Genomic DNA, 19,948 nt, shown 5'->3' with positions numbered 1-19,948 from the left:
GCTAATATTTTCTTTTATTATTTCACGCTGATTTTATTGATTAAATCTTATTATTTTTTTTAAAAAAATAAAAAAATTATTAGCCAAATACTTTCATTATTTGCTAAAATAAACAGAAAACATAAAATAAAATAAAAAAAGAGAGCAATTGATGAAAAAAAAAATATTTACGGCATAAATATTTTATGTTTTGAATTTTATAAACTTAAATACCATATGTTCTTTTTCGAAAAATTAAATATTTATGTTACATTTATGTTACTTATGCTATTACTTTTCTTTTAAATATACCAAAATTTAATTTATATCCCGTTGATCAATTATTGGTACACATAATTATTGTTAATTTAATATTAAAGCTAATAAAATTATAATAATACAAATAATAATAATAATAATAATAAATCATTCATCTTGTCTCTCTCCTTTCAATCCCCCTTCTCTCAGTCTACCAAAAATTCATTCAAAACCTCAACTTGATGTGATAATCAAACAAATCATGCAATTAATTTCTTCAAAACTCAATGATCAAGAAAATAATAAAAACTAAAATTTCATACTTGATGCAAAAAAAAAAAAAAAAATCTAACTTTACCAATAAAATTATATATTAATTCATGAACAAGAACAAAAAAAAAATGACAGTGGGAGATCTATAATGTGGAATGGAGATTGGCGGAAGCTTGCTTCTCTCTCAAGTGGAGCCACTGTCAGGTCAGTCGACCCTTTTTCTAGTAGCCCGAATGGACCCAAGTCCCGAGCTCCTTGTTTCCCTCTTTCTCATTTTTCTTCTTAGTCGGATTTAATGGCAAACCAACAGATCCCACTTTGACTGCCGAAGAACAGCAAGATATAATGTTCTCCTACGTACCAAATTCGTCAAAAACCCATAGAAATTGTCTTACTCACCCTACAACTTTCTCTCTCTTCTCTCTCTCCCTCCTAATAAAGTAATCATTTTGAAAAATCGAGAAGAAAAAAGAGGAAGAAATAATAAGAAGAAGCAGTAAATAGAGATAACAATACTGATTTTTTTTTTTTCATTTCATTTTACAATTATAATTATAATTATGTTTGTTTTTTATTTTTTATACTTAATTTTTGGTTAAAAATTAATAAAATATTTTTAAAAAAAATGTTACTTAATAAATGATCAACGCATAACATATAAAATCAAAGGTATATTTAATAGAAAAGTAGTAACAGAAGTAATAGAAATGTAACATAAAATATTTACTCCGTAAAACAATATGTATTTAAGTGTATAAAAATTCAAAAGATAAGGTATTTATGCCGCAAATAAAAAAAAAAACAGTAGTTCTTATAGAAAGGAAAATAACAAACAATAAATGTGGAAGTGTATTAAAGATAACAAAAGTATTGTCTTCGGAGCAAAGCTAAAATGGAGTACCCATTATTGTATATGCCTGTTCAAATCTGGAATATAGTCTCTACGACAAAATAATTGATTAAAATGACAACTGTGTTTCCCAATGATTAAAACGTTAGATCATGAAAAGAAATTTCAATGAAGAATTAAAATGCGAAGAATCATTTACTGTAATTCTTTACTTTAGAAGTTAATATAGAATGTGTTGTTAGAAAGGGCTTGTCAGGGAAGAAAAGAACAAAGACAAACATAACGAAGAAAGAAATCACATTACATCGATCATCATCATCAACATCATCCTGAAAAATCAAATTACAACATAACGAAGAAACACCTAAGGATCCTGATATCAAAACCTACGTGATAAATCTTAAAGCACACGACAAACACCTTAAGCTTGATCGAAAGAACCCTTAAAAAAAAAACACTTGTAAATGGGCTAAACTTGGAAAAATGAGTAGTGGGAAAAGCTCGTACCAAATCTTAAGCTGACCGAAACATAGATGCAAGGCCGAGCCGAGTAATGAAAGCGCAAAACGGAAGATTTATGGGATCACCAACGGTCTAACCAACTTCAACCCAAATCAGTGTGTTCAAGGATCTAACAGTCAGTCACTATTCCTAGATTTCTATCGCAAAAGCAGAGTATCAACCCAGCTTCAAATCGAACATGGAAACCAGCTAATCCGGAAGTTTTAAGTCTCTACTATGATGAGGATTGAACTTTTACGAGGAAAAATGCATTGAAAAATGGTTCTGTGCAGCCAATTTGAAAATGATTTTCATGTTTCAAAGCTGATAAAAATGCAGAAAAACTAGTAGTTCAGGTGCAGAGACGCAGATGCAGTGGACTAGTAAGTGCAGTGAACGGCTTTGAGCATCTTGAACCAGCTAAGAAAAGAGAAGAGATAAACCCCAAAACTTTGTTTCCGAACAACGCAACAGAAGATTGTCGGATGCAACCACATTTCCAGTATAATCCAATTTAACTCAGTAATATGGGAGCAACAAGAAGTAGAAGATAGTGAAGCAGAAGCAGGGATGATGGGAACCGTGTGCACTAAAGATGCAGTGAGCGGTCAACGATGCCATTATAGCCGAAAACCAGACCTCAAATCAAAACAAGCACTTCAAATCAAAATAAGCAAAATGAAATATTACCACAACCAATATTTTTAATAACAATATAAACAGGATAATATCTCAACTAAAAAAAAAAGTAGAAAATCGACCTCCAATACTCATTAAGCTGAAGTGAGAATCGATGCAAATCGGTGTCCAAAGAACCCCTTTTCGCATCCAACTGTAGGAGCCATCCACAATACCAAGTTTCTAATAAAAATCTCATTGTCACATATCAACATAACTAACATGATTCTCGTCAATTCAACCAATCCTAATAGAACTAAAAGTGTAACACTGCATCATCTCCAGGACAGCTAGCATTTACTCCACTTGACGTTTCACAGCTCTAGACTCTAGTCCCTGAAATGAGAGTCAACCATGAAATGAAATGCCGATAATTCATAATAAGGTAACAGTAAAAATAAATAAATAATGATATGTGTGTAATATCTTGATGTAAATTATGCTTACACATATCATAAACTCAAAACAAAAGAAAAATATGTTAACGAGTGTCACCATTCAAGTTAATTTTTAATTTGAAATTGTTTAGTTTGCAATGAATTAATCGATTAGTATATGCTAGAGAGGCAGCTTAGCATACCCATTGGCATAAGGTGACACACGGCGAGCATGGCGGAATGGAGGAGTCCTGCTGTAGCTTCGACCACGTGCAATAGGTGATATGCTGCGGCGCCTGGGAGATCTCCTACGCGGACTAAAACTCCTGTCACGACATGGACTTTTTTTATTTTTGTGCTCAAGATTAACACACCAAAAAAATTTGGGCTTGGAAATTATATGTATATATTGCCACATTTTAGATTAAGATAAGATGCTATCATCTCATCCTGAAAAGCTTAGTGAATAATTTTCATTCCTTTTTCCTTACTCTTTTCTAAAATTATATACACTGGATTTTGCAATGCAGAAGTGAATACACTGCTGAAATGGTAATTATGTTTTCCAGTTAAATGAAGAAACCATTACTCTTTGCCATGACTTCGTGAAAAAATATCCAGAGTACCGAACAACAAACCTGCGTCCATATCTATCATAGCTTGGGCTCCTGCGGCGCCTAGGAGAAGGGCTCCTGCGCCTTCCACTACCCAAACCTCGTGAGCCAACACGCATACGACATTCTCTAGCAAAATGACCAGGCTCACCACACTCATAGCACTTCAAGTCCTCACCTCCACCACGCCCGCGACCACCACCAGCACGACCTCCCCCACCACCTTTAGAGTTATGTGAAAGCTCCACTCGCCAACCATTTTTCCCTAGACACCAAGAACAAGAAATTTTAGAAAAAATCATGATACACCAACAGAAAGGAGATCTTCAGCCATTCAAAAATGGCTGTTTATAATAATTAGAACCTAATCGTCTGAAAATTGATGATGCCAACAGTCCTACTGCATGAAGCTTCCAAAGAGAGGAGGTAACAAATGTATTTAGCAACAAATAACACCTAAAAAAATTACTGACCATCCAAAGCTTGAATGGCATCAATAGCATCCCTGCGATCATCAAATTCAATAAATGCATATCCTGGTGGTCTCCTAGCAACCCAAACACTGCAACAATTTCAAAAATATCCTTTCAGAGGAAGAAAAAACAAAAGAACATTCCTCAGCAATTCCAAACAAAAAAATACATAGTGAAACCATAACTGTGTATGAACACAAAACACACAGTTGTGTAAGAGTTAATTGCAACCATCAACGCAAGTTCTACCAAAATTACGGTAGAATTCAAATGCTTAGAAAATTAGGTAAAAAAAAAACAATTTCGGTTACCTCCGAAGAACACCAAACATCCGGAATTCATCCTCTAGATCCCTTTCACTCACTCGAGGATCCAAATTCCCAACATAAACTCGAGCCATCTTCGGAATTCACAAGTCAATTCCACCCTACAAAAACAAATCGACAAAATCACTAACCCTCTGTTTGAACTTTGCTATTAAGAATGAAAACAAAATCTACACAATTTCGTCTAAATATAATATGACTCAAATATTAAAAAAAAAAAAAAAAAAAAGAAAGAAAGATTTTTAGTGTCAATTAGCAAAATTTAAAACTTTCATAAGTTTATTCAAAATAGTAAAAAAAAAAAAAATATTTCCTTTCTCCAAGCTAAATTCAATTTCGAAACAAAACAAAACCTAACATAATCAGTCTTTGCTTTGCTATCCAAAACAACGACACAAAAAATAATAAAAAAGAAAAATACATAAATGTTTACGATCGAATACAGTGAAACATAACATAATTTCCATAGATATGTACGTACAATACCGAAAAGTGAAAGAGAGATCAAAATCAAAATCCTTGCCTTACGATTAAAATCGAAGAACAATCGAAGCATGAGAGAGAAATCTTACAGAGAAATTGGGTTCGAATCTTGAAGATTAGTAACGTGCGATCGAAGAAGAAGACAATTCGGATTGATCCTTTAAAATCCCTAAACCCTCCCTATGAACAAGAAAAAAAAGGAGAGAATGATTCACTGTATGGGTAGCTTGGGACTGAATACAATATAAACACTTTCCACGTGTCTATCATGGGCCTTGGATATTGGGCCTTGGGCCGTGACTAGTGTGCTTTAAGGACAACTGGGCCGAAAAGAATCTATTACTTGGGCCAATGACTGCAATTGAAAAGGCCTAATCATCGGTCCAATAACAGTTTAGTTAATAGATGGGCCCCATTCAACTACCTACTCTGTCACTCCCACACCTTATCTCCCTGTACTCCTAGCTTTTGTTTTAAGAAAAACAAATAATAATGATAATTAATTATTTGGTATTAGATGTTTTTACAAAGTATTAATTTGGTATGGAACAAAAAAAATTGTATATTTGATTTTGTATTTTTTTTTCTTGATAAATTTCAATTGATTTTTGTATTTTAAAATTACATATACATAATATTTTAACTCAAATTTAATTATTAAAATTACCAAAGGTACAAAAAAATACTTAACATAATAATCATTAGTTAATAAGTTGTGATTCATGAATCATGACGTTCTTGAACTAAAATATTCAAAATAAATGTATACTTTTCAAGCAAAATCATTATGCAATCTATTGTATTGCACTATGTCATTCTTAAATTTTGTAATATTTTTATTTTTATATATTATAATTAACCACACATATGTAAACTTTACAATATTATTATATGTTAACCAAATGAATAATCAAATTTATAATATACTAACTATATGATGAGCTAATGAAGAGCATTGGAAAAAAAGATAAAACAATAATTTTTTAAAAGAAAGAATAATTTTTTTATGTTAGCATGTGCAAAGTTTGTGCATTTTGATAAAGTAGAAGACTTAAATTAGTAAATTAAAAGATAATAGTTTACCTAAACAATAAATTTTCAATTTTTTAAAGATGAAAAGAAAAATGGTTAATAATTTCTGACAAATGAATCAATTTGACCAAAAGTGTTGGGTGGTGAATGGTGATGGGGTATGGTATGATACTTATGTAAAATGTTTTGTTGTTTTTTAACACAATTATTTCGTTTTCTCGTAACTTGGTCGGTTGTCCTTACAGTTAACATAAAGATATATCATTGAGTATTGTCTTTTATCTCCATTGAGTCGCTGCAAGTTCGAATCACGGGTCATCAAGAAGAAAAGGTTTTGACTTGCCAATTGCCTCTGTAATCTGTATCCCAGCAAAAAGATCAAAACTTTCCAAGAAATGGTTTGAGAAGAGGCACATAAAGAGTATCTGCCATCTGGGGTTGCTTTGTTTACAGAGATTGAGGTTTTTTCCAAGTGGGTTTTTGTTGTAATGGAAGGAGGAGATAGGATTGAAGAGAGTAGTAGTGTAAGGTTATTGAGCCGTAGGCCTAGTGGGAGTAGTGGTGGTGGTGGTGGTGGTGGAAGTGAGTCAAGGTGGGTAGATGGAAGTGAAGTGGATTCAGAGTCACCTCCTTGGTCTCTTGTTGATGGTAATGAAGGGCGAGAAGGGTTTGGAACTTTGAGAAGGAGACTTGCTAAGAAGCCCAAGAGAGTTGATTCATTTGATGTTGAAGCCATGGAAATTTCTGGAGCTCATGGTCACCACGCCAAGGTAATAATTTCTACTTTTGTTTGATGTTATTTGGAGAAACCAATATCATGGTCGTTTGGGGTTGTTTTTGTTTTCATATGATGAATCTAATTTATGGACAGCTTATGGTTTTGTAATGTTGAATAAATTAGAGTATATGGTTCAGTTACTCTTGACTATTATGAAGTTTTAACTTTTAAGTGCTTTTATTATGATTGAGGATTTAGCTTTTGAGAAGTCAACTGAAAAGTTCTTTGATTGAATATCTCTGATAAATGAAGCAATTTTGAGTGGACTGAATTAGTATGTAAACTTTCAGGAAGGAAGAATTCTAAAATCCTAATCTAGGAATATGATCAAACAATTTATTTATGCTCATCCAAAACAAAACAATATCATCCTATTTAAGGCAACAAAAACAAAATAAGAGAAACATTGTTACCTTGTGATGATGACCATGAATTCTCATGCTTCTCCTTGTGCTCATCACATATCTTCAACAACCTACATTCAAAGAAGACAAGAATGCAAGAAGTGTCCATGGACACTACTGTCCCTTTTCTCTCCAAACCACCCGTATGCCATATTCCTCACACACACTAAGAGTGTAGTCAAATTCCCATACCGAAAGTGAGAGAGAAATGGCTTGGCCAAAATTTGTTGAGAACACATGTTAGTATGTTATATCTATCCTATTATGACCCAATGCTAATACCATGCAATACCAATTATATAGTTATCTTTGTATGCTAATATCAACAATGAGTAAGCTACTCTTAATTATGTTAGTCCAAATAAATATTCTAACAGTTAGTACTTTATAAATGTATATAATAGTATAACAACATAAAAGTTCTACTTTACTTCCCACTGATATTTTGGAAGGAAGCAGCTCAAACATAAAAGCTTACCATTTACTAAACTGTTTAAGCTGAAATTCCAAGCATACATTATTTCATTAGTTGGAAAATCAAGTTCTAGGATATGCTGCAGTGAATCAAACAATGACAATTTCAACTGACATTTCAAAGCTTTATTACCTCGATGACACAGGAAATTTCAACATGGCAAACTGTTGCTTTAGCATTCCAAACTCTTGGAGTGGTATATGGTGACATGGGCACAAGCCCTTTGTATGTCTTTGCTGATGTCTTTAGCAAGGTAAAAATTGACTCAGATGTTGATGTTTTGGGGGCTTTGTCACTAGTTATGTATACAATTGCTCTCATACCACTGGCGAAATATGTCTTCGTCGTTCTTAAAGCCAATGATAACGGGGAAGGTCAGTATTATGTCTAATATCTATTGGTTAAAATCCATCTGACCAATCATGTACATACTGACATTTTTCATGGTTCCAATAATAGGAGGAACATTTGCACTGTATTCACTGATTTGCAGGTATGCAAAGGTAAATATGCTTCCAAATCGTCAACCAGCTGATGAACAAATCTCGAGTTTTAAGCTGAAACTGCCTACACCAGAGTTGGAAAGGGCTTTGACTATAAAAGAGGCTTTGGAAAGGAAATCATCCTTGAAAATCCTTCTCTTGCTGCTTGTTCTGACAGGAACTTCCATGATTATAGGAGATGGAATACTAACCCCAGCAATGTCAGGTGCTTAATTGGATATTGTGTTATTTGCAACTTGTAAATATAGGGGTGCAATGCAACAGTGCCTACCTAAAATATTCTGGACTTGCCTCTTTTTTGGATCAGGAAATGCTGACACAAAATTTAAACCGGTAGAAAGATTTGTTTACTGTAACTAAAATATTGTAGCTTTACCATAACTAAGGTTTAAGTCTCACTTGTGGCTTGTGGGTTTGTGTTAGGATCCCACATTGACCAAGTATAGGACTACTTGGGTACCCTCCTCTCTTAGGCTAGCTTTTGGGAATGAGTTCTACCCAAATGGTTGTATCAAGTAGTATTAGAGCCATGCACCCTTAAGTGGGTTCGACTTCTTGGGCATCCTCTCTTAGGCTAGCTTTTGGGAGTGAGTTCTACCCAAGTGGTTGTATCACTTTGTCAACAAAGCTGGTCTAAGAAATTGCTGCAGTTCTTTTATCATAAAATATGTTATTATTCATGATTAAAGAGGGCATATAACTCCATCAAAAACAGGCTTTATGAATTATATTCTTCTGCAGCCCAAGCATTGATATGCAATATCGTTTTTGTTTGAATATGGTCTGGTGCTATCATTTAACATCAGAGATTTGTAATAACAAATTATTTCCTCTTTTATGACAGTGATGTCTGCTGTGAGTGGTTTGAAAGGTCAAGTACAAGGCTTTGGTACAAGTGTGTATCTTTTCCTTTCACTATCTGAGGTTCATTTTCATTCATTTCCTATGGGCAACACCTAACAAATACATACTAAAACACCATTCATGTTCATATGATTTTACTTACAGATGCTGTGGTTGGGGTTTCAATATTCATTCTGATCGCATTATTCAGCATACAGAGTTTTGGGACTGCTAAAGTCGGTTTCTTGTTTGCGCCTGTACTAGCTTTGTGGTTCTTCAGTCTTGGTTGTATTGGGGTTTACAATCTTTTCAAGTATGATATCACAGTCGTGAGAGCACTTAATCCTATGTATATCTTTCTCTTCTTCAAAAAGAACAGCAGCCAAGCCTGGTCAGCTCTTGGCGGTTGTGTTCTGTGCATTACAGGTTAGTTTCATGTACATTGTTGCTCTGTATCTTAACATCTAATGCTCTTAAAATCATCATTTACTTAACATGAGCAAACATAAGTCTTTGTTTGAGATTATTTATAGCTATGGAGCTATATTAAAAGGGCTACTACTATTTTTAGCCTTGAGTTTGGTACAATGCTGAATAGAGTTTTCCTTTTCCCTTTGAAGCAAACAATAAAGCTCGTTTATGATGTGTTAAAGTATAAAAGTATCTGACCCAAAACGAGTAGCTCAAATGGTCAGACATGTGGTTTGCAATCCCTCCTAAGTACCTACATAGCAATTGCTATAGTTTCCTGGTCTCCCCAGATAATGTAGGGTTAGGCGGGAATCCTAGTTTAAAAAAAGAAAGTACAAAATTTGTTTTGTGGGTCTAATTACAAACCCTGTTTAATTACATATCTTGCCTGAAAATGTTGCCACAGGAGCTGAAGCAATGTTTGCAGATTTAGGCCATTTTTCCGTACGATCCATACAGGTTTGCTTTGAAAATTTACATCTTTTTTGCCTTTATTGCATAGATTTTCTTAGTAAGTCTTCATATAATTAACATGTTCTGCTTATACAGATTGCTTTCACTTTTGTGGTGTTCCCTTGTCTTCTCTTGGCTTACATGGGCCAAGCAGCATATCTGATGAAATTCCCTCATGCTACAGAGAGAATATTTTATGATTCTGTCCCAGGTTAAACTTGCTAACATACATACATATATAGGTATATGTATACAGATGTTTGTGTCATATGTTGGTACCTCATTTTGACATCTTGTTTCTTAATCTTGTGAACAAAACAGAGAGTCTTTTCTGGCCAGTTCTTGTGATAGCAACCTTAGCTGCAATGATTGCCAGTCAAGCAATGATATCGGCTACTTTTTCATGTGTTAAACAAGCTATGGCTCTTGGGTGTTTCCCAAGGTTGAAGATAGTTCACACCTCAAGGAAACAAATGGGCCAAATTTACATCCCTGTCATCAATTGGTTTCTGATGATCATGTGCATTGTTGTAGTTTCAATCTTTCGAAACACGACTGATATTGCCAACGCATACGGTTAAGTATCTTCCATTCTTCTTATGATCATGTGCATAGTCATTTAGTTACATCTTGTGAACCTTATCACAAAGTTCAATTCATTGCCAATTGTTAGGATCTTTACTTGCACAACACACCATAAACAAGAAATCACAGTAGCGAGTCTACAAATGAGAATCAAAACATAAAAGACAAACACTTTAGGAATCACAATAAAATGCAGGAATGTAGATGAACACAATGAAAATTTACTTGGTTCAGATTTAATCTTTATTCAAAATTAGTCCTACTCCAAGGTTCGGTAGAGCCTGAGATCAACCTATGTTGAACAGTGTTACACCCTCAATTCTCACAGATGTACAATCTGGTTTTCGCTCGAGCCTAAAAGCTCTTACAATGCTCTCTCTAAACAAGCTTATACACAGCTTAGAAAATGGCTTAGTACATTGATTTCTCTAACTCTCTAGGAGTGAATATATAGGGTAGATGTACACGAGTAGCTTTTGGAAGGAAACACTAACTGAGTTGGTTAATTCAGTTAGGATGAATCTTGAGTGATCTGTTAGTTGCAATGGTCAACTAACTAAAATAACAGACTTGAGAATGCCAAGTCATCAATCCGAGTGAGATGTAGAAAATAGGAGCCAAAACTTCACAACATTGTTACTTATAAGAAATATTAGATAGCAATTTACTGCTTTTATGCTTCTGCTTCATCAAACACATAAATCATCAACTAGCAAGAACTAAACCCAATTCACACATTGGCTAATACAGTTTCATAATGTTCTTACAGGCATAGCTGAAGTCGGTGTCATGATTGTGAGTACAATCTTAGTGACACTTGTAATGCTTCTCATTTGGCAGACCAACTTGTTTGTGGCTATATTGTTCCCACTCGTCTTTGGATCAATAGAGCTCATCTACTTATCTGCAGTTCTAACAAAACTATTGGAAGGTGGTTGGCTACCTCTTGTTTTTGCTACTTTCTTTCTTTGTGTAATGTACACATGGAACTATGGGAGTGTGTTGAAGTACCAGAGTGAGGTAAGAGAAAAGATTTCCATGGATTTCATGCAAGAACTTGGCTCCACACTCGGGACTGTTCGAGTCCCAGGAATAGGATTGCTATACAATGAGCTTGTCCAAGGCATTCCCTCCATTTTCGGTCAGTTTCTTCTTAGCCTTCCAGCTATACACTCTATTGTAGTTTTTGTTTGCATTAAATATGTCCCAATCCCAGTAGTTCCTCAAGAGGAAAGATTCCTGTTTCGAAGAGTTTGTGAAAAGGACTACCATATGTTCCGATGCATTGCTCGATATGGCTACAAAGATGTCAGGAAAGAAGATCACCATGCATTTGAGCAACTCTTAGTTGAAAGCCTAGAAACTTTTTTAAGAAGGGAAGCTCAAGATCTTGCCTTGGAGGGTTCCTTAAACGAATTAGACCACGATAGCGTTTCAATTACATCGAGGGAATCTAGAATCCCATCTGGAGAAGGGTATGAAGAAGAGCTTAGGATCCCATTAATGGAAGAAGGAACTTCTTTTACAGAAGACAATGCTATTGCTACCACATTACCATCTAGTATCATGTCATCGGATGAAGACCCGAGTTTGGAATATGAACTCTCAGCTCTAAGAGAAGCAATAGATTCAGGATTCACTTACTTTCTAGCACATGGGGATGTTAGAGCAAAGAAAAACTCATTTTTTCTCAAGAAACTTGTTATAAATTACTTCTATGCATTCTTGAGGAGGAACTGTAGAGCTGGTGCTGCAAATATGAGTGTTCCTCACATGAACATTCTTCAAGTTGAGATGACATATATGGTTTGATTTCTTCATTCATAGTTACACTTTCTCTTTTATTTTTTCTTTTTTAATTTATTGACTGTGTTGCAAAAAACCCATGTCAAAAACAATAATGATAAATAAATAAACAAATTAAACATACAAAGTCTTGTCCTGAGTCCTGACATTATATGCCTTTTTGACTTGTTTCACATTTTTGCTTATTCATGTTTTTTTGTTGTGATTGTACTACGTGCATGTCATTTTCAGGTTTGACTAATGTTCTCCCTTGTTTTCTGGTTTTGACTTATTTTTAACTATAAATCCCAGATTGGATTCTCTGTTTTTGCTATGATGGCATAAAGAATAATAATAATCCATTTCTCTTTTCACTTTTTTTTTTCCCATGTAACTACAAATGTTATATATATTCATACACATGTAAGTGTAACAACAAGTGTTCTATTCGTATTAAAATTGTCTTTAAAAGGGTTATCAAAAAAAAAAATTCTTTAAAAGATTTTTGTTTTTTGTTTACAAGAATATCTTTGATGAAAAGTTCAAGTTGTGGTCTAGAACAACTTCACTTTGTTTGGTCTACTTTATTATTATTATTTTTTTTTTCTCTTGATTTTTTGAAAGCTTAATAAGGCATAAAAGCAATAAACACTACTTTTGACTTGGTTAACCCTCAAGCATTACTTTCTTGCCATATTTCCCAAGACCAAAAAAATTAAATAATAATATCAACATCAAAATAAAATATTATAAGGACTACTTCCTTTTTCTTTCTTATAATTGAAATAGTCATTTTTTTTCTAGAAAGAAAAGCAGGTTGATATGTATCACACCATTTTCAAATAATTGAAATCACTCATTATTTACCTTTCTTAAAATTATTTTATTTTTTTAATTAAGTACGTATTTGAGACTCAATTCAATGATTCCATATGGGAGTTATTAAGGTATCTCTCAAATACTTTTTGTGTAGGGATTGTCAAAGTGTTTTCCATGGGAAATGAACCTCATATTATGGCATTTGATACGCAATTAAAAGGTAGTTATGTTGGAAGAATTATTAATACTAATATTAATATTAATATTAATATTAACAAAAGAGAATAATAATAACATGTCGAATTTATTCTTCATTGTTGTCTAATGGGATGTTTAAAACATAGTTATGATATTATCATGAGTCATTTTCATGGATTTTGGATTAGGTTGGGCTAATTATGAAGTGGGGTTTGCTATATCAAATCTTACATTGTAACATGCTAAAAAATTAGTATACATTGATAATGATATCATCACATATATAATGATTTCATATATATAAATATACATATTAGACTATGAAAATGCTATGTAAAAGTCTATAAATATGTAATTATGTAGCTATTATTAGATATGGAAGGAGAAAATAAAACTTTGGTTTAATTGGAATTTGGCACGGACTCGAAGAGTGTATTTTAGGAGATTTGTCATGTCTCGAAGAAACTATTATCTAACAATTGGTGCTTTCATTAAGAGAAATTACAGTGAAATTCACTGTAAGAACTCTCTGCCATGAAGAAAATAGAGCTTTCACTATCTTTATAAATTAATAATAAACCCCTATAGCATTTTCATAGTCTAATATCTTATATTCATCCAAGAAAAATGTCAAAAGATGATTACTTGTGATTTATAATAATTATAATGAGATTTAATATAAATTATTAGAAAAAAAAAATGAATGAATTCCAAAACTTTTACTATTGCCAACTTGTTTTCACTAATTTTTTTTTTTTTTTGTCAATATTTATAAATTTTTTTAACATAAATGAATAGCCCTTACAAAAATAAATAAATAAATAGCAACATGCAATAGCTAGGTCCTATTAACTATAATGAAATAGAACAAAAAGTTCTATACCTAATATTATTAACCAATCTTTAATTAATCATCATGTGATCATCACATTTAGTTTTTGTCCTCTAATATCAATTATATTCAATTATTTTATGAGCAAAAAAATCATCATCAATGATGAAATTTAAGTCTTTACTATAATACAAGTTATGGACAAACAATGCATGCATGCTTATGCTTGCATATACATCAAAAGAAATTAACACATGCTATTATAACTAGCATATGTCATATTTTTATAGCAATGTTGTTTATATAAAAAAAACTTAAGAGGTTTACTTATTATTATTATTATTATTATTATTATTATTATTATTATTATTATAATGGAGTATTTCTTTTTTTTATTGATTTAATAGACCCTAACACATAACCAACCCGTCTGGTTAAATAATAATGATAAGATATTAAGTAAGATAAATGTTATTTTGGATCTTATGTTTGGTAAAAATTATTGATTAAACAATTTATTATTGTTAAATTTTTTTTTTTGAAATAAAAACTTATTGTTAAATAACAAATCAGATATTGCACTATTAAAATGATACAAAATAATATACCATGAACTCAATTTTTGTCAATTTTTTTTAATATAACCAACTTAAAACTAATTTTTAGCACGAATAAATTAAAAAAAAAAAATGTAATTGGTCTAATCATAACACTTTCATGTCAAATTATTATTAAATTTTAATTTAATGAAAATTGAGCTCAGATAATTTTTTTGTGCCATTTTGAAAAACGTACATAATATTTGAATTTACATTTAATAAAATATAAAATTTAATTAATCGATAACTTTTATATAGAGTCTAAAATAATATTTATTCTATTGAGTATTGTATTGCGTCACAAATAAACCAGTGACGAAACCAAGGAGAACTTTGTGGGATTATGTACCCTCCTTCAAGTTTTTTAGTTTTATATTTTATTCCTATAAAAATTATACTTTTGTCCCAATATATTTTTTTTATTCAAATATATTTTTTTTCAATTTTACTTATATATATACATATTTTTATTTTTCCCATAAAAATTATTTTTACTTTTATCCCCAAAAATTATAATTTTCCACTAATATTTTCTTAAAATTTGTGTCCTCTCTCTAAAAATAGCTAGCTAGCTCGGCCATCAATAAAATTGATATTAATTTTTTTAGAAGAATATTAAATGTAAATTATTATGATTAATAATTGGTAATATGCAGGACCAGGTGTAATGAGTGAGTTTGTATTGTAGTAGTAGTGAAATTTAAATATGTCCACCCAATTAAAGCCAAATTTACGTCATTGGAAAATGACTACAAAAACGTCAGGCAACACTCTTTTTAAATTTTAGGTAAATAAAGACACTTAATATCAATTATATTAAATTATATATATTCATAGAATAATGTTCTTATATTTATGAAAGAAAAAAAAAATCATTCATATATTTATATATATACATATTTCTCACAAAATCAAATGGCCAGGGAAAACATTTTCGAACAATTAATATGAATTTAATTTCAGTAGATATATTTGTGTGTGGGGTATAAATTATAAATAATATTCCATATATCCTTTCTCCCTCTCCACTTGTTATGTTGCAAAATAGATATTTCATCTTGTGTAAATTGGCTATTCAAGCAAAGGAAAAGATAATATTTTTTTTGAAAGAAAATTGTGTTAGACTTTTATTTGGGCTTACATTAAGTTTTATTGGTTTTATTAAAACTTGGGTTGATTGGATAGTTCTTTGCTGTGTTAGCCCATGTTGTTGGTGATCAATTGTTAATGGGCTTAGCATCTGTGTGTAAAGTCTAGGTGAAGCAGAAGTGTGGGCTTTTCTAGTTAACTGAAGCCTTTGATGAGCAGGCCCAGTCCAACTAGGGTTTTGTAGCTAAGTCCCCTCCCTAACTCTATAAATACATATTGTCTCATCACAATTGTATACCTTTTGATAATCAGATAAAATAAACTGCTTCTGATTTAGAGATCTAGGGAGGAAGACTTAGTTGATAGTATTGCACTATCGAATTGGAGTAACTGCTGTGGATCAATCAGAGATAATTGCTATGGATCAATCAGGTACACATACCTAATTATTATATCTTATTATTGTGTTCTATGTTATATACAAATAGATCTTGGGTTAATTGTTAATTTATCTAACATGTGGTATCAGATTGCCTATTGTATATGATTTAGAACCTATAATTAGTATATCAATTAATATGTATATGTTAATTTTCTTCAATTACATATTAATTTCGCTATTATTTTATATTGAATTTTTTGTTTTTCAATCTTAAAAGGTTAGGGATTTTATTCATTATTGAATTTTCTTTCTTTTGATATATTACTTGCTTAAAGTAATTGAACAAATTAGGAGAATTTTAAGATTAAATTTTTAGGGTTTATATTTTTTTTTCTTTATGAAATTTAATTTGGGATTTTTGATTCTATGGTTTATACACTAAAATTGATGGTGCAAATCTCATTACCAATTGATTTAAAATGTTTCTAGACGTTTGATTTTTTCGAATTGGATGAGACACATAGCCAAATCGGTTCTTTAAGTTCTTATATTTTCGGATTAGTTTCATTAAATTCAAGCATTGTTTTACATGTTTAATCCCAAATTGAACCCATAAATAGAGTAGAAAATCGATTCCGGACAAAACCCCTAGCTTTCCCGTTGTTTTCGTCGATTTTTGGCATTTTTTTCGTCTCCGACCCGACCGCCTGGAACCGGGTCGTGCGACCCACTTTCAGACCCGGTTCAAGCTTGAAGATGAAGTCTGCCAAAGAAAGCCCACTCTCGGCGGCGCGCGTGGGGGCGCGTGCGCTGCCGTCCGACGTCGTTTTTTGACGATTCTTTTTTCCAGCGTTATTAGAATTTAATTTCTGATTTTTTGGTGATTTTTAATTAATTTTTTGACTCCGTTTAATAATTATTATTATTTTAATGATAATTATGCAGTTAAAAAATTATTAAAAATAATTTTTGATGATTTTTCAAAATCCGTAAATCATAGAAAATTTTTTGGGTTTCTTCTCGTTCCATAAGACATAGTCACTCTCTTATTTGATTTATATTGACTATGTAATCTCCACCAATATTTTTTGTTTCACATCTTTTAATTATTTGTTGTTCTAAAGTTATAAAACTTGATTGTTTGATACAAAAATAATGTGTTATGGTGGACACTTTATTTTTTGATTATCAATATAATAAAAGCAATTATATATCTCTTTTGGAAATTTGGTTGAAAATTATTCTTTTTCAATGATTGCTTTATCACCAAATTTCACATGTTGAAGAAAATATTATATCTTTTGGTTGACTATATGTGTAATTACTTGCCCAAAGGTAGTATTTACATATATTAGTTCACATTCCATGAAGTGAGTTAATATTAAATGTATATATTTTAATTATTTGCCCAAAGGTAATAATTTAAATATATAAATTTATTATTATTTTTTGCTTGAATTAATACATATTTTTAAGAAATTTATTTGCCCAAAGGTAATAAAATTCTTAAATGATATGTATTTTTTCTTTGTTGTTAACTTCATGAAGGTAGATCATGTGTGTGTTATATTCTCACCCCAAAGGGGAGTTTATAATGACCAGTTGATTCTACAATATTTTCTAATGCATTGCTCATATTGCTTATTCAAGTTTTAATTTTTTAAATTTTGCGGTCTCCTTTCTGCGAACAACAATAACGTTTTCATCTGAATTCTGAAGGCTTCCAACTTTAAGACATGGAAACGAGATGTGAAAATTACTTTAGGCATAATAGATTTGGACTTATGCCTTCGAGAAGAAAAATCTGCTGATCTTATTCTAATATCAGAATTGTTGCCCAAAAATTCTTCATGCACATTGGAAAAATTCAAATCATCTTAGTCTCATTGCTATGAACCGTTTAATTCCTGAACATCTTTTGATGGTTTGCAAAACACCTCAAATACTAATGAGTTTTTCAAAGTAGTAGAAAAACTATTTCACACTAGTGAAATCGCTAAAGCTGGACATCTTATGGATGAAATGGCAACCATTAAGTATGAAAAATCAAAGGAGTGCGAGGTTTTATTCTGAAAATTATTCATGTTCAGATCGAGTTGAAAGAACATAATATTCCTCTTCCCGGCTTTTACACCATTCTTTAAAGTTCTTCATGAACTCCCTACCTCTTTTAGCTTTATCAAGACTGCCTAAACACTTATAATAAAACATGGAGTTTTAGTGATCTAATTTCTCAGTGTGTAGCTGAAACAAGCAAGCTAACAAAATGAAAAGAATGAGTCTTCTCACTTTGTTTCTCAACTCAAGCCCAACAAAGGATAAAGAAAATATGAAAAGAAGCAACCACAACCAGGGGCTAAGCGATCTCAGAAAGCAAATAAGTGAGAGGGAGTCAAAGCTTAAAGTGGCACTTATGTTGGAGTTGATGTTATCTATGTTGGCACACTTATTCTTGAATTACAGTTTAGTGTTCAGATTATTTTGAACAGTAATTTCTTGATTCCTACTTTTAAAAGGAATTTAGTTTCGCTTCCGCTTTTGGTTAAACAAGGATATTCTTTTCATTTTGCAAATGATAATGTTGACATTATGCTTGACTCTCGAATTATTGGAAATTGCTTTTATTCTGATGGTCTTTACAAGTTGTCATTGGCTCCTTTAGATTCCTCTTTTAATGTTGTGAATACTGTGGGTAAAAGACCTCATATTAAGGAAACATCCTTATTGTTATGGCACAAAAGATTGAGTCATATTTCTAAAGAAAGAGTTGATCGATTACTTCTAGCTAAAATTCTTCCTCCTGTTGATGTTTCTGGTTGGGATACTTGTGTTGATTGTACTCGTGGAAAATTGACTAAAATAAGAAAGCAGACTGCTATCTATAGTCACTCTTTATAAGAGATTATCCACACTGACATCAGTGGACCTTATTCCACCACGTTGTGCAGAAACAAGTATTTATCACTTTTATCAATGATTTTTCTCGTTATGGATTCACCTATTTAATTAAAGAAAAATCTGACGCCCTTGATAAAGTTAAATCTTTCGAAATGTTCTTCAGAAACAATTAGGAAGAGTCATCAAAGTTGTTCTTTCAGATCGTGGAGGAGAAATTATGGTTGTTATTCAGAATATGGACTACGCATGAGGCCTTTTGCTGCATATTTTCTCGAAAATGGTGTAGTTTCTCAGTACACTATGTTAGGTTCACCTGAACAAAATGGCGTTGCTGAAAGGAGAAATCACACTCTCATGGATATGGTTAGAAGCAAGATGAGTAGAACAAATCTTACAGAGTTTTTATGGGGTGAAGCACTTATGACTGCAAGTTATATTTTAAATTATGTTCCCAGTAAATCTGTTCCCAAGACCCCTTTTGAGTTGTGGACTGGGCGAAAGCCTAGTCTGAATCATCTTCGTGTATGGGGTTGTCCAGCTGAAGTAAAGATTTATGATCCTAATTTGAAAAAGTTAGATCCGAGAACAAATCTTTATTATTTCATTGGTTATCCAATGCACTCAAAAGGCTATCGCTTTTACTGTCCTACTCGTGGTACGCGAATTGTTGAATCTCAGACTGCTAAGTTTCTGGAATTTGATGTTGCTGAAAAAAATTCCTTCAACATCTCTTGAAATGGGGGAGTCATCTAAAGGAATTTGTATTCCTATGTCATTTTCAAGAGATGATAATAGTAGTCTCCATCCTACTCCAGTTGGTAATGCTCCCAGTGTTGATGAATACATTGCTCCCGATATCGAAGATGATGAAGGTCCTATTATTGATGAAGGGCCTATTAATGATGAGGCTCCTATTGTTAATGAGAATCCTGTTATTGAAGAAATTCCAGTTGTGAAAGATATTATTCAAAACAATGATCAACAAAGAGA

At 32.1% G+C, this 19,948-nt stretch overlaps 2 protein-coding genes across 4 annotated transcripts; one reads left to right on the top strand and one right to left on the bottom strand.

Annotated features, from left to right (window-relative positions):
• Window positions 1-2,519: 2,519 nt before the first annotated feature.
• Window positions 2,520-5,060, bottom strand: LOC115713961 (serine/arginine-rich splicing factor RSZ21). 3 transcript variants are annotated; one of them, XM_030642454.2, is made up of 6 exons: window positions 4,902-5,060; window positions 4,315-4,430; window positions 4,004-4,092; window positions 3,555-3,795; window positions 3,120-3,242; window positions 2,520-2,875 (listed from the first exon to the last, which is right to left on the bottom strand). In XM_030642454.2, exons 2-6 carry the CDS (start codon window positions 4,401-4,403, stop codon window positions 2,869-2,871), a joined length of 549 nt encoding a protein of 182 aa, XP_030498314.1. In that variant the 5' UTR covers window positions 4,404-4,430; window positions 4,902-5,060; the 3' UTR covers window positions 2,520-2,868. The 3 variants fall into 3 exon arrangements, with proteins under 3 accessions (XP_030498314.1, XP_060970786.1, XP_060970787.1); XM_061114803.1 differs by having other exon boundaries at window positions 2,520-2,868; XM_061114804.1 differs by having other exon boundaries at window positions 2,520-2,868; window positions 4,853-5,030.
• Window positions 5,061-5,961: 901 nt separating this feature from the next.
• LOC115714089 (putative potassium transporter 12) lies at window positions 5,962-12,283 on the top strand. Its single transcript, XM_030642622.2, has 9 exons — window positions 5,962-6,614; window positions 7,647-7,875; window positions 7,961-8,209; window positions 8,849-8,899; window positions 9,013-9,273; window positions 9,725-9,777; window positions 9,868-9,982; window positions 10,093-10,347; window positions 11,126-12,283. The coding sequence occupies exons 1-9, from the start codon at window positions 6,333-6,335 to the stop codon at window positions 12,166-12,168; spliced, it is 2,538 nt and encodes an 845-aa protein (XP_030498482.2). The 5' UTR covers window positions 5,962-6,332; the 3' UTR covers window positions 12,169-12,283.
• The last annotated feature ends 7,665 nt before the right edge of the window (window positions 12,284-19,948 follow it).

This window comes from Cannabis sativa, chromosome 4, assembly GCF_029168945.1.
Source record: "Cannabis sativa cultivar Pink pepper isolate KNU-18-1 chromosome 4, ASM2916894v1, whole genome shotgun sequence".
NCBI classification, from domain to species: Eukaryota; Viridiplantae; Streptophyta; class Magnoliopsida; order Rosales; family Cannabaceae; genus Cannabis; species Cannabis sativa.
The sequence above is the reverse complement of the archived record's forward strand: the minus strand, read 5'-3'. Positions and strand labels throughout refer to the sequence as shown.

Coding starts and splice junctions, on each gene's coding strand:
- LOC115713961 (XM_030642454.2), bottom strand. CDS start 4,403: ATGGCTCGAGTTTATGTTGGGAATTTGGATCCTCGAGTGAGTGAAAGG. Junction 4,093..4,314: donor ATGTTTGGTGTTCTTCGGAG/GTAACCGAAATT, acceptor AAATTGTTGCAG/TGTTTGGGTTGCTAGGAGAC. Junction 3,796..4,003: donor TGCCATTCAAGCTTTGGATG/GTCAGTAATTTT, acceptor CTTGGTGTCTAG/GGAAAAATGGTTGGCGAGTG.
- LOC115714089 (XM_030642622.2), top strand. CDS start 6,333: ATGGAAGGAGGAGATAGGATTGAAGAGAGTAGTAGTGTAAGGTTATTG. Junction 9,778..9,867: donor TTTCCGTACGATCCATACAG/GTTTGCTTTGAA, acceptor CTGCTTATACAG/ATTGCTTTCACTTTTGTGGT. Junction 9,983..10,092: donor ATTTTATGATTCTGTCCCAG/GTTAAACTTGCT, acceptor TGAACAAAACAG/AGAGTCTTTTCTGGCCAGTT.